We start from the raw sequence: 11,984 nt of genomic DNA, 5'->3' as shown, positions 1-11,984 counted from the left end.
TTATCACCACCAGACTCTCTTGATATAACAATTAATATTATCCTTAAACGCCAGAAGAATTCGCTCGCTAAATTATTATACATTACCCAGATACCACCATCTACTCCTCCTTAACGTGCCCACCTGCTGTCGTCGACGACGTCGTAGTAGTTGGCGTACCCGGCACCGCCTCACCCCCACTTGCCGCCGTAGGACTACTAAACCCCATCAACCCCCCCAAAACCCCCTTAGTATACTCCTCCGCATCCCTCTCCAAGCTTCTCACATCCAGCCTATTCTCCAGCGCATCATTCATCCCCCTCACCACCTCCTCCTCCTCCATCATCTCCCTCGTCAACCTCACCTCATGCGCCCAATACCCATTACTCCTTCCCCTCAACCCCTCATCCCTGGTAACCGTATTCTTCACCACCCCCGCCGCATTCAGTTTCCCCTTGATATTCCCCAACCCCTTCAAGACACTCTCTATCCTCTCCGCCGGTGACGGCGGCGTGACAAACGCCCTGTTCGTCCCAGTAAGATATATCGCCAACGCAAGAAATATATCCAACATGGCAAGAGAAATAAGTCTCATCAGCCTCGAACTCCAAAAAAACAAATCCAGATCCTGCAACCGTAGTTTGTTCGAGTTAGACTGGTGGTTAAAACTGCTCGTCAAATACAAATCCAGCACCGCCACCACCACACTCGCAATCGCCGCCGGGGTCCGCCAACCAGCCGCCTTTTCCCCCGAAAGCAAACTCGACGTCACCAGCGTGATAACCACCAGATTAAAAACATGGGGCGTCAAAATACTCGGGATGGCATAATACAAATAACTCGTCGGATCGTCGCTGTTGCAAAAGGGGCAGTTTCCTAGGACATCCGGTCCGAACTGGAGGTACAAGAGTCTTGACTCGAGCGAGGTGAATTTTTCTTTGAGGGCGAGGTCTAGCGGGGTGAGAGTGTGCAGTTCCCTGAGGGAGGACAATCGGTTGAACAAGACTTCGGTGGGGATCTGGAGGCGGGATTGGGTGATGGCGAAGATGTTTTCTGGGGAAAAGATTGGAAGGGCGCGGAGGAGGAAGGTGGCTGCCACAGCGGAGAGGATGGCGATGGCGCGGGTGAGGGAGGGGGAGAGGGGGATGATTTTGAGGCGGTGGGTTTGGGAGGCGGCGCGGATGGAGCGGTAGTAGGATATTGCTTTGGGCAGGAGGAGGGGGCCGAAGAAGATGAGGAGGGATTTGATGCTGTTAACTTGTTAGCTGGAGCTTAAGAGGTAGGTTTGGGGGCGTGGGAGAAAGAGAAAGAGATACACGTACGTCCCCCAGTCTATGGCCATCTTGTCTGGTGTATTTGTTGATCGGGCGGCATGCGCGATTCGATTTCTCCCGTTGTTTTTGCCTGCGCGTTTGTGGAAACCCCGTTGTCAAGATATCTGTTGTTTGCGACACTAAGATGCCAGGTGGTTGACGAGGCTGACAATTGCTCAATGACGAGCCAAGGGTTGAATGCGGTCGTGTCCCACCATTGTATGCAAGGCTGCCGCTGGGTGGCAGTCTCGGCAAACGTACCCACTTTTACCCGCACGCAGCCTTGGAGGGAAAATATAAATTTTGACTGGCGAATTTCTGTTGACCTTTTCTACCTTCTCACAAACCAACCACTTTCTTTGGCTTCAGCGACTGTAACAGACACCATTCGCAACCGACTTTGTTTCCTTCAATCGTGCCAATACAGCAATCAATATACTCACAACGATTCATTTCAGTCCCGATCCCTCTTCGCGCGTGATATTCTACTGACCTCCCCCACTTTCAATACCAGTTGGCACTTTCGAAGCTTCTGCGAATCTTTTCCCCATGGTCGCAGAAGTCAAAAGGGAGCCTAGATCGAGCCCAAATACTCTGCCAAGAGTCATCTCACGTAGTGTTGCAGAACTCCAGCTCCGGCCATGAAGATTATCTGCGTCAAATTGTGAGAGACATTTTATTGTCTATCCATTACTACTTTCGTTTGTGCTTCATGCCTATGTGTAATCCTGTCATGGTCTTCCTGACCTTCGCAACATCATACATGTCCCATTCATGAATCTTTCTTTTCCGACTGCGCTGGCACAGGCTGCCTGACCTTTTGTGACTGCTTCGCAGCAACATACACCAAAGCTGCTGTGGCCGCCTCAATCATCAGAGCGATCACGGCGGTGCAAGCCCATTGCCAAACCACAATGCTGACGCTACCCATTGGCGCACGGGGGAAAGAGGCGAACCATTCGACGTAGTAGGGGAACCAGCCGTAGGGGAGCCAGAACATGGGCTCCTTGCTGTACCAGAAGGGGAGGAACCACTGTACGCCGCGGGTCGAGACCGTGCGGGTGGTCGTGAGGGTTCGATCGAACTTGGTGCGGGCTGCCTCGAGCGAAGCCTCTGTAGAAACGAAGAAGTTAGCAGCTGCGTCCCTTCCAACCCATATGTAGTGATCGCCTACTCTTCTTCTCAAGATCCTCCAACAGCTTGTCATGCTGGCGCCTGAGTTTCGCCCACTTGGCAAACTCGTCTTGACTGCTCGTCGCCTTCAGCTCATGTCGAACGGCGAGGTATTCTTTTTGCTTCTTGCGCTGTTGTGCGAACTCTAATGAGAGCGGTGTCGGTAGGGTAAGGTATATCCTCCATAGCTATCAATGGGTTTTTCTTGTCAGCATATGATCATTTACCGAGGGCGGCCATGGCATGGTGGGGGGGGCATCGCAGAGAGAAGGCCAGCGTACCAAATCGTTGATGGTGGTTGCGCCGAGGGTGTTGACCAGCTGGACAACCAGCTCGGTGATGAATATGATGAGTAGTAGAGATGGCATCTTTGGGGAGTATGAGCGCGCTGGTCGGTTTACAACTAGCGGTCTAAAGTTGTGGTCATGTCCGTAGTATGTTTTGTTTGTTGGGGGGTTCGACTGTCAGCCTTGGGAAGAGAAATCAACGTGACAATGACGGAGCTCTCTCTGCCAGCTCAGACCCACAGGCGGGATACGTGGCGTAGCGTTCAGCAGAGGGTTAGGGTTGGAGTAGGTAGCTTTCACAAGGTCAGCTTGGGGGCTTGATGGCTTCACCTTGGGCCAACCACCTACTATCTTTAACATCCAGTCTTGAAAGGGGAGTTTATGGGACTCAGGCTCAGAAAGACCACTTACTGTACAGCTGGATTATTTTGCCCGCCTCTTTCACATATCATCCTTCTTTCGAGGCAGCCTTAAGCCAAGCCTGAACTCACAAGTCTCATCTCACACTCAACCTGACTATCTCACACTCAATCTATCCCTGAAGCTCTTACCAGCAACCCAAATACAGCCGCTCAAAATGTCCCGAGCCATAGACCCAAAAACAGCCACAAACCTCAACTCCGTCAACCTACAACAAGTATACGAAGAACTAACGCAAACCCTCACCCTCCCCTCCTCCCCATCCACCACCCTCCTCGAAATCGAAATCCTCAAAGAGTTCCACTTCCCCCCCGGCCAAACCATCCTCAAAGACAACAACTTCATCGCAATCTCCAAACTCGCCCTAGTCCAATCCTTCCTCTTCGCCCGACCCCGTCTCAGAGCCTACCAAACCGACCCCTCCCTCTTCAGCTCAGACGACATATCCTCCGCCACATTCACCATCCTCCTCTTCGACCCCGAGCACCTCACAGCAGCCAACACCAGAAAACGACTTCTCCAGTCAGAATTGCAAAGGCAAAACTCTGACCATAGAACGGTGTTGGAACAAGAAAAGAGGACGGTAGACAGTCTCCTCACAAGCAGACTACACCGACACACCAAATCCCCCGTGTTATGGAGTCATCGGCGGTGGCTCATCACCCAGTACGCAAAGTATGGTCTGTCAGTTGAAGTCACGGGTGATATCGAGAGGATTGTCTGCGTGGCTGGGGAGAGACATCCCCGGAACTACTACGCTTGGTGTCACGCCAGGTTTTTGGTCAACATCAGCAACAACAACTTCAACCGTGGGAAGCTGTTGGAAATAGTCCAGACTTGGTGCGTTCAGAATCACACCGACATATCAGGGTGGTCATTCCTGTCTTTTCTCCTCGGCCGTGACAAGGACGCACCGGAGGTGATAGCCAAGGTGTTGGATCTGGTCGAATCTCTCCGGTTGTCAAACGAGTCTGTCTGGGTGTTTTTGCCGACTTTGGCAGCGGCGGGTGTCATGACGGAGGAGGCTTATTCCAGGTTTTTGAAGATTCAAAAGGAGCTGCTGGAGATGGAGACGACGGCGGTGGCAGACAAGGCGGTGTTGAGGAGGGCGGTGGAGTGGTGTGAGACATATCGGAGTCCATCAGCAGACAGAGTACGCGGCTGATGAGACAGTTACGTTACGGATGGAAAAAGCCATTGTTTTAGGATGGGAGTTGAGGTGTCAGTTGAGGTGACGTTGCTGTCCGCGTGTCCAGGTGTGGAAGACAGGAGAATTTCCACCAACGGGCAGATCTCTATGACTATCAAACGGATCGGCTTCGAGAAAACCGGAGACGAGCGGAAAGAACTCTCCATACCATAGACTGGTAAGATGGCCAAAACTTCTTATTCATACAGAGAGACCCTCAGCGGGATATCAGGTAAACTGACACGTCAGACCAGCTGAAGGCATATCGACTTCTTCAGCCTGACACGAACCAGGAGTTCAACCGTTGTCAAAAGAGAGGTGAATGAAACTGAAAGCTTCAATGTACCATTCCCCTCTTACCTAGCGACGAGCTTGGGCGTTTTCGTGGGGTAATCACACACCATGCCCATGAGGTCATGATGGGTATTTGTTAGAAATTACCATTCTCCACCGAGGAAGGGGGCTCTGCTGATCTAGGTAGGGGACCTTCACCTACGCAGACTCGTGCCAAGCGCGATGGTCAAACATGAAACTGTTTGTTGTTGTCAAAAGCCATGATGCCAAACAGCCAAAAGTAAGACATTGATAGCCGCCTTGTTGTTCAGCTGGCCGGATGGGAGAGGACAAGCTGAGGCTCTGGATCAGTCTGTTGTGGTGGTGATGCTTCACACAGGCACAGAAGAGTGTGGCCGATTGGCTCGTTCGAGGCTGGCTGCTTGGTGGATATCTTGGCCGACGCCACGCAGGGATCCAGGTTCAGGACGTTATCTGGGGCGCACAGGCCGGCGGCTCCCTTGTCAGATTCGTTTCCCACGGCTGCCACCCTCCCAATATTGCATCCTTGAAAATGAAATTTCCAGAAAGAGAAGTGCTGGCTTATGTTGGTTGCTGTGGGAGCTCGTATCCTCAGGAGATTGCATTTTGCCTGAGTAAGAAGAATGCACAGGAGAGGACATGAACACAGTGAGGTAGATGTTGACTGTCTGAACTGCAGACGGGAAGGGATGTCAAGAAATCAAATGGCAGTCCGGACGGCTTCGGGGTCTTTTGCAGAGACCGGGAAAGCTGGGGGGACAAATTGGGTGGAGCCTCGAAAACAAGCGGCACACAGACGCCGAGCAGCGCTGCAGAGCTTGTTCGAGACCGCCACCAATCAGACAGCGGCTAGATGATTTGGACATGGACAGGGGCGGCTCCACTCTCGAGCAGATCGTCGCTTTTTGGAGATGAGAAGAGACACCAAGACATTTTTCCAAGAAGCTCCCAAGAGCTTCACCACGACCCCAAAGGCAATGGTCATTTGCTCAATTGGCGTTGCAGACGGCGGTATTCAACGGTATTTGAGGGTTGCAAGCGTAGGAAAACACTCCGCTTTCCCATCCAGCGAGAGCCAGGGCTTCCGGGGCAAAATGCGGGCAGCCGCAACTGACAATTTCAAGACATCCATGAGTATACATGAGATAGCCAGGTAACCAGCTCAATCGGGAAGCATTCCCCTCAACGTTGCAGATATCTCTCATCCATCATCTCTCGCTACCCAGGTACCTGCGGATATTATGGTGGTAATGGTTGACAGCCATGACAATCGCCAACAATTAACATCGAGCCAGAAAGAAGCCCAGAACTGCTCCTGGTCTCCTGCACACCATCATGGGTCCGCCCCCCCTCAGCACGCCCCCCCTCAGCAAGCCCCCCCAAAGAGGAGCAGGCAGGGGTGGTTGCGGCCGACTGCTCCATCCACAATGCATCTGGCCTCGTTCCCTTCCATGTCTTGTTCTTATTCCCACGCTCGCCACCCTCCTCTTCTTTTTTTCCTCTCCACCATCCGACATCTCCTTTCCGTTTGTTCGGGGTGTGTCCATCATTGCTCGAGGGGTCTTCCTTTATACCTCCAAAGAGCTTGTTTCAACATCGGCTTCCTGTCTCTCGTGTATCTCGCCCATTGCCCCATCATCGCGTTTCCCATTCTTCCGATCTTTCCGCATAGTTTTGCATCTTCCAGCAAGCAAGTTTCCTATCAAGTCATTTTTCAGCTTCAACGTTTTTGCATAGCCTGCGAATAGTCATTTTTGGGTGTTTGCTTTTTCCCCATCACAAAAGTCCGGTTTACGTCTGTCTCTATCAACTCTCGGCCGCAGGAACCATTAGACGACAATTCCAATGTTGTCCAATTAATCGTTAATCGCCTCTTAATACCCTCCCCTCTCGGAAAGACGGATCTGGCGCTCTCAAATGATCATTTGACCGTTGCCAGTCATCTGTCACCGATATCGAGGCTGCCCTAGTTTTTTCGACATCAGTTTTTGGAAAGCCTTTGGCAGAGAGAGACCACGTCCCGCCAAGGTTGGTGAGGGAGTGTGGTGAGGATTTTGGGGATCATCTCTCAATATGTTGAGGCCGACGTCTTTTCTTACCAAGCTCGCACTTTGGGTTGCCGCTGCCAACGCCTTTGTTGTGTTCATTCCCGACGACCAATGCGATCCTACCGGCCATTGTGGTCCTTTCACCAAGACGACGCGGAAGCATGGCGGCCACTCGGCGAGGTCCAATGGCGGCGAGGTGGTCACGTTCCCTCTGATTGCAAGGCCAAGACAAGTTGTATGTCGCTCCTGAGCTGTCGCCTTGATTGCCACCGGACATGATATTGACCGTGTTTCTAGCTTGACGATGAGTCTGAACCTTTTGACCGTGTAGCAGTGGCTATTGCCCGTGTCGCCCAGAAGTTCGGAGGACCGCCTGCAGTGCGTGCCCGAAGTCAGAAAGACGACAAGAACTACGTGCCAGGGAACCAGTACCCTATTTCCCACCCCATCAAGTCGACATCAGAGGGCAGCACCGGCATCTATCAATACGGGCCCGACTTTTCTTACTTTATCAGGGTCGAGCTCGGCTCCCAGAAGACGCCATTGTATATGCTTTTGGACACCGGTGCGGGCAACACTTGGGTCATGGGAACCGACTGCACGGAATATGCCTGCCGCCTTCACGATAGATTCGACACGGCAACATCAACGTCTTGGAAGCCCAATCAAGCTGATGACTTCTTCATCAACTATGGCACAGGTAATGTCACAGGTGTTGTGGGATGGGATAACATGGTGTTGGCGGGGAAGACTGTCAATGTTCAATTTGGTGTGGCCAACCATACTGCAGAAGAACTGCGACATTATGCCTTTGATGGCATTCTGGGTCTGGGGATGGGCCACTCTGTCACTGGGAGTTTTTTTAAGGAGGTCAGGCAACAGAACGCCCTCAAGCCGATCGTTGCCATCAGCATGAACAGAGATTCGGACGGCGTGAACGACGGCCAGGCCACTTTCGGCGGCATTGACCCGGCCAAGCATGTCGGCGAGATCAAGTACGCCGACGTCACGACGGAGCACAAGGCGAAGGGCGAGTGGGTCATTCCCATCGAGGGTTTTTCGTTCGACGGAAAACAGGCCAAACTCAACTCTACAAAAGCTATCATCGACACCGGAACAACATACATCTTTGGGTCGCCGCCCGACGTCGCGGAGCTCTTCAAGCTCGTTCCCGGGGCCAAACTAGATGAGAAGCCGGCCTACACCGAGTATATCGTCCCCTGCGATACCAAAACGGCATTCAAAGTTACTTTTGGAGGTGTCGCATATGAGATTCCAGCCAAGGACTGGGTGGCCCAAGTCGAAGATGACAAGTGTCTCAGCCGTATCTATGGCTATATCGATCTACCTAGTTTTCGGCCTGGCGAATGGATTATGGGGGATGTTTTCCTCAAGAATGTTTATTCTGTGTTCGATGCCGACAACGGCAACATGCGAATAGGCTTTGCAAACAAGGCAGCCCCGCCCAAGCCGACGAGCACGGGCAACACAGGTGCTGTGGCGACTGGCGAAGATGGTCGACCTGTCGTACCTGGATCTACTGGGAGCGCAACTGGCGAGACAAGTGCTGAGACGGTAACCCCAAAGACGGTCTCTGGTGGCAGCAAAGTAGGAGGTGTCGCGTTTACCTTGGCCTGGGCTCTGGTCGCTTGGGCCATGTTGGCGGTGTGAAGGAACATTGTAACAACATTCAAGTGTGTTTTTGGAGAAGAGTGATGTGCTCGAACCGCAGCACAAGACATGGGGGAAACCACAGACCGGCTGTCTGGAATAGGGCAGTCGTTGGTTGAACCCAAACAAGACTCAACGAGTCGCCTCCTGAATTCGATTCAACTGGCACTTTTTATTTTGGAAGAGAGTGGCCCAGCGGAGAGGAGCCGAGTCGTGCTTGGGTAGATTGTGATTTTATTCCTACCCCGTGAAGAGGAGCGTGGACGTTGTCACCTCCTGTCTCGACTCCTCGGCTGAGGATGTTCACTCGACGATCTTTGTGATCGGTTATAAAAGGGGCATTTTGAGTTAGGTCCCGCCATTTTGGTAGCGCTAGAGAAATAAGTAATAATAAGCTTCTTTAACATCACCTCAGTGAGATTGGGACTTGTGAGAATGAAACCAGAGCGGATATCGTCGGGTCGGTCGGAGTGTTTCAGTGTTCCAGAAGACCAGGCAACAAGTCCACTCTTTCGGGACGCGCAGCAGCCGCATCCTGCGAAGCGGTCCCCGTTCAGGGGCTGAGTGAGAGCCTGTGAGGAAGCTAGCTAGCTCCGCAAGGTGCCATGTGTAGCGCAACGCAGCATCACCTGACAGGGGTCTAATTGACCTGGCATTCTGTAACTGGCGAGACATTTGGGTTCTTGGGAAATTTCCAATTCATGACACTCGTTTTTCTATATCTTCTTTTTTTGAACTGAGATACATAATCAACACTTGCGCCAGCTCTTTTTTTATTATTATTATTGGTTTGCGGATGCAGAAATAAGCTTTAGTTTTCTTTGTTTCATGCGACCAGTTTGTACACGTTGCCCAATAACGAACCGGATCCCGGCGGCCGAGCCGTGCTCGCTCTTATAACGAACCGTTGTGGCTTGAATCGCGAGAAAGGGGGAGGGGGGAAAGCAAAGTTGAATAAACAACAATAGCGACTTGACGAGTAGCTGGAGTGGAAGGTTGCGAATTTGTGTGTACTTCCCCGCGAACGACGAACGAGAAGAAGACTAGCGGTGACGTACACTACATCTCGACAAACCGAGCCCCTGACTTATACCGGCCGACTTATTGCGACTTTCGAATTGCGCCTACACACGAGCAGAAAGAGGGACAGCTGCGAGCTCGGAAGGGATAGAAGAGGAGGATAGGGCATACAGAACACTGAAATCATGTCGAGAATACGAAGGGACATCCCTGAAGGAGAAAGGGCCCCAGCCCAAGAAGAGAACATCGGTCTCCTCTCCTCCCACGACGCCTCCCAAGAACCACAACGACGCCCCTCCCCCATCCACAGCAACAGCACCTCCTCGAGCAAATCCTCCTCCCGCGAACGACCCCCAGGCGGGCTATCTATCCACCCGCCCGGCCCACGAACACCACGCACACCAAACCGAGTCCGCTTCGACCTCACACCCACGTTCGTCCCAGAGGAAGGCAGGCAATTCCCCGCCGTCCCTCCCAAACCCACCCCCACAAACGAGGACACCCACCACCACGCCAGAGCGTCGTTCGATTACTCCGAATCAGACACCTTCAACCTCGACGACGATGATTACCTATCCTCCTCCTCCACCGCCCGCCGAGGCCACCAGCGCGTCCCTCTGCTATCAGATATCACCGCCCCCTCCATAGCCGTCGCATCCGACCGCTCCCTATTCGGCGACCACGCCGACGCAGAAGACTGGCACGCCTCGGAAGCATCCCGCCCCAAATCAAACCTGTCGTCAGCGTTCATGAACATGGCCAACAGCATCATCGGCGCGGGCATCATTGGCCAACCGTACGCCTTCAAGTCGGCCGGTCTCCTGTCTGGCACGTTGCTCCTCGTGGTCCTCACCGTGGTGGTGGACTGGACGATCTGCCTCATCGTCATCAACTCCAAGCTCTCGGGGGCGTCGTCGTTTCAGGGCACGGTGGAGAAGTGTTTTGGCAAGCCGGGTTTGATCGCCATCAGCGTGGCGCAGTGGGCGTTTGCGTTTGGGGGGATGGTGGCGTTTGGGGTTATTGTGGGGGATTCGATACCAAATGTTATGAAGGCGATATGGCCGGATTTGGCTGGAGGGAGAATAGGGAGCTGGCTGGTGGATAGGAGGGTGGTGATTGTGGTTTTTACGCTGGGGGTGAGCTGGCCGCTGGCGTTGTATAGGGACATTGCCAAGCTGGCAAAGGCGAGCACGTTTGCGCTGGTGAGCATGGGGGTTATTGTTCTGACGGTGGTGGTGCAGGTCGGGTTTGTGGAGGTGGAGGAGAGGGGGGAGGTGAAGGGGTGGGAGGGGTGGGTGCTGGGGGATGGGATTTGGAGTGCGATTGGGGTTATCAGTTTTGGTATGTATTTCTGGTTATGAGAGGGGAGGGAAGATATCATGTGCTGACAGTGGGGAAAGCATTTGTTTGCCATCACAACTCGTTGCTCATCTACGGCTCCCTCGAAAAACCGACCATCGATAGGTTCTCCAAGGTGACGCACTACAGTACGGCAATCAGCATGTTTGCCTGCCTCCTCATGGCCCTCGCAGGGTTTTTGACGTTTGGGGATAAGACCCAGGGCAACGTTCTCAACAATTTTCCCGCGGACAACACCATGGTCAACATCGCGAGGTTGTGCTTCGGACTCAACATGCTCACCACTCTTCCTCTTGAAGCCTTCGTCTGCAGGGAGGTGATGCTCAACTACTACTTCCCGGGAGATCCGTTCAACCTCGCCCTTCACTTAATATTTACGTCAAGCTTGGTTTTCAGCGCCATGACGCTGAGCCTGTTGACTTGTGACTTGGGAACGGTGTTTGATCTTGTGGGGGGGACGAGCGCGGCGGCGATGGCGTATATCTTGCCGCCGTTGTGTTATATTAGGCTGACGAAGAAGAGCTGGAGGACGTGGGTGGCCTGGGGGGTGGTGGGGTTTGGAGGGGTGGTGATGGGGATGAGTATGGTGCAGGCATTGGGAAAGATGATTAGTGGTATGTTCTTATTTTTATTTTATTTTTTGACTATTTGTTTCCGATGCTAACATGAAATAGGGGAGGGAGAGACGAAGCAGTGTTATTAATCATGGCAAAGGTTACAAAAGGCATAATTTCGATACCATGGGAGGGGGGGAGTGGATAATTATATTGTTTGTCAACAGGTGCCTTGCTGGGCCAACTGATGAAACCCAACAGAGTGTTTGGTTGTGTATAAAACGGCTTTGTGTACATATAGAGACTGGCTTTTGTGGTTTACTGTCTGGTCAAGAGCTCTGTAGCCTCTGGAGGTGATTAGATTGGCGTTGGATGGGCGTTGAGACGTTGGAGTTTGGGGTTTTCAAGGCGAGCATCATTGGTTTACCTAGGTTTGAGCAGGAGAGCAGGGTCATAAGTTTGGACTATGCGATTGAAATCAGACATGATGTGTCATGTTTTGACCGATCTTGAGCATATCTTGTCTTGCAACTCATGAGTGTGTGGCTGACAAGTGTTGGTTCGAGTCCATCCAACATACGTGTAAGTGGCACTACCCGCCTCACACACGAGCTCGCTTTCCCTATCCCGAGCGATCCGTTCGGTTGGTTGCCCGC

At 52.6% G+C, this 11,984-nt stretch overlaps 5 protein-coding genes across 5 annotated transcripts; 3 read left to right on the top strand and 2 right to left on the bottom strand.

Annotated features, from left to right (window-relative positions):
• Window positions 1-16: 16 nt before the first annotated feature.
• QC763_307120 (uncharacterized protein) lies at window positions 17-1,462 on the bottom strand. Its single transcript, XM_062911154.1, has 2 exons — window positions 1,302-1,462; window positions 17-1,229 (listed from the first exon to the last, which is right to left on the bottom strand). The coding sequence occupies exons 1-2, from the start codon at window positions 1,319-1,321 to the stop codon at window positions 101-103; spliced, it is 1,149 nt and encodes a 382-aa protein (XP_062767166.1). The 5' UTR covers window positions 1,322-1,462; the 3' UTR covers window positions 17-100.
• A 318-nt stretch (window positions 1,463-1,780) lies between these two features.
• GET1 (GET complex subunit get1) lies at window positions 1,781-2,954 on the bottom strand. The gene is made up of 3 exons (XM_062911153.1): window positions 2,747-2,954; window positions 2,467-2,653; window positions 1,781-2,405 (listed from the first exon to the last, which is right to left on the bottom strand). Exons 1-3 carry the CDS (start codon window positions 2,831-2,833, stop codon window positions 2,065-2,067), a joined length of 615 nt encoding a protein of 204 aa, XP_062767165.1. The 5' UTR covers window positions 2,834-2,954; the 3' UTR covers window positions 1,781-2,064.
• A 375-nt stretch (window positions 2,955-3,329) lies between these two features.
• On the top strand, window positions 3,330-5,198 carry QC763_307100 (uncharacterized protein; the record flags this gene model as incomplete). The annotated part of the gene is made up of 2 exons (XM_062911152.1): window positions 3,330-4,325; window positions 4,616-5,198. 2 exons carry the CDS (start codon window positions 3,330-3,332, stop codon window positions 4,685-4,687), a joined length of 1,068 nt encoding a protein of 355 aa, XP_062767164.1. The 3' UTR covers window positions 4,688-5,198.
• Window positions 5,199-6,043: 845 nt separating this feature from the next.
• QC763_307090 (uncharacterized protein) lies at window positions 6,044-8,809 on the top strand. Its single transcript, XM_062911151.1, has 2 exons — window positions 6,044-6,959; window positions 7,022-8,809. The coding sequence occupies exons 1-2, from the start codon at window positions 6,750-6,752 to the stop codon at window positions 8,393-8,395; spliced, it is 1,584 nt and encodes a 527-aa protein (XP_062767163.1). The 5' UTR covers window positions 6,044-6,749; the 3' UTR covers window positions 8,396-8,809.
• A 355-nt stretch (window positions 8,810-9,164) lies between these two features.
• Window positions 9,165-11,844, top strand: QC763_307080 (uncharacterized protein). Its single transcript, XM_062911150.1, has 2 exons — window positions 9,165-10,756; window positions 10,816-11,844. The coding sequence occupies exons 1-2, from the start codon at window positions 9,601-9,603 to the stop codon at window positions 11,436-11,438; spliced, it is 1,779 nt and encodes a 592-aa protein (XP_062767162.1). The 5' UTR covers window positions 9,165-9,600; the 3' UTR covers window positions 11,439-11,844.
• Window positions 11,845-11,984: the final 140 nt, after the last annotated feature.

This window comes from Podospora pseudopauciseta, chromosome 3, assembly GCF_035222475.1.
Source record: "Podospora pseudopauciseta strain CBS 411.78 chromosome 3, whole genome shotgun sequence".
Classification (NCBI taxonomy): Eukaryota; Fungi; Ascomycota; class Sordariomycetes; order Sordariales; family Podosporaceae; genus Podospora; species Podospora pseudopauciseta.
This window is presented reverse-complemented; position numbering and strand designations above follow the sequence as displayed.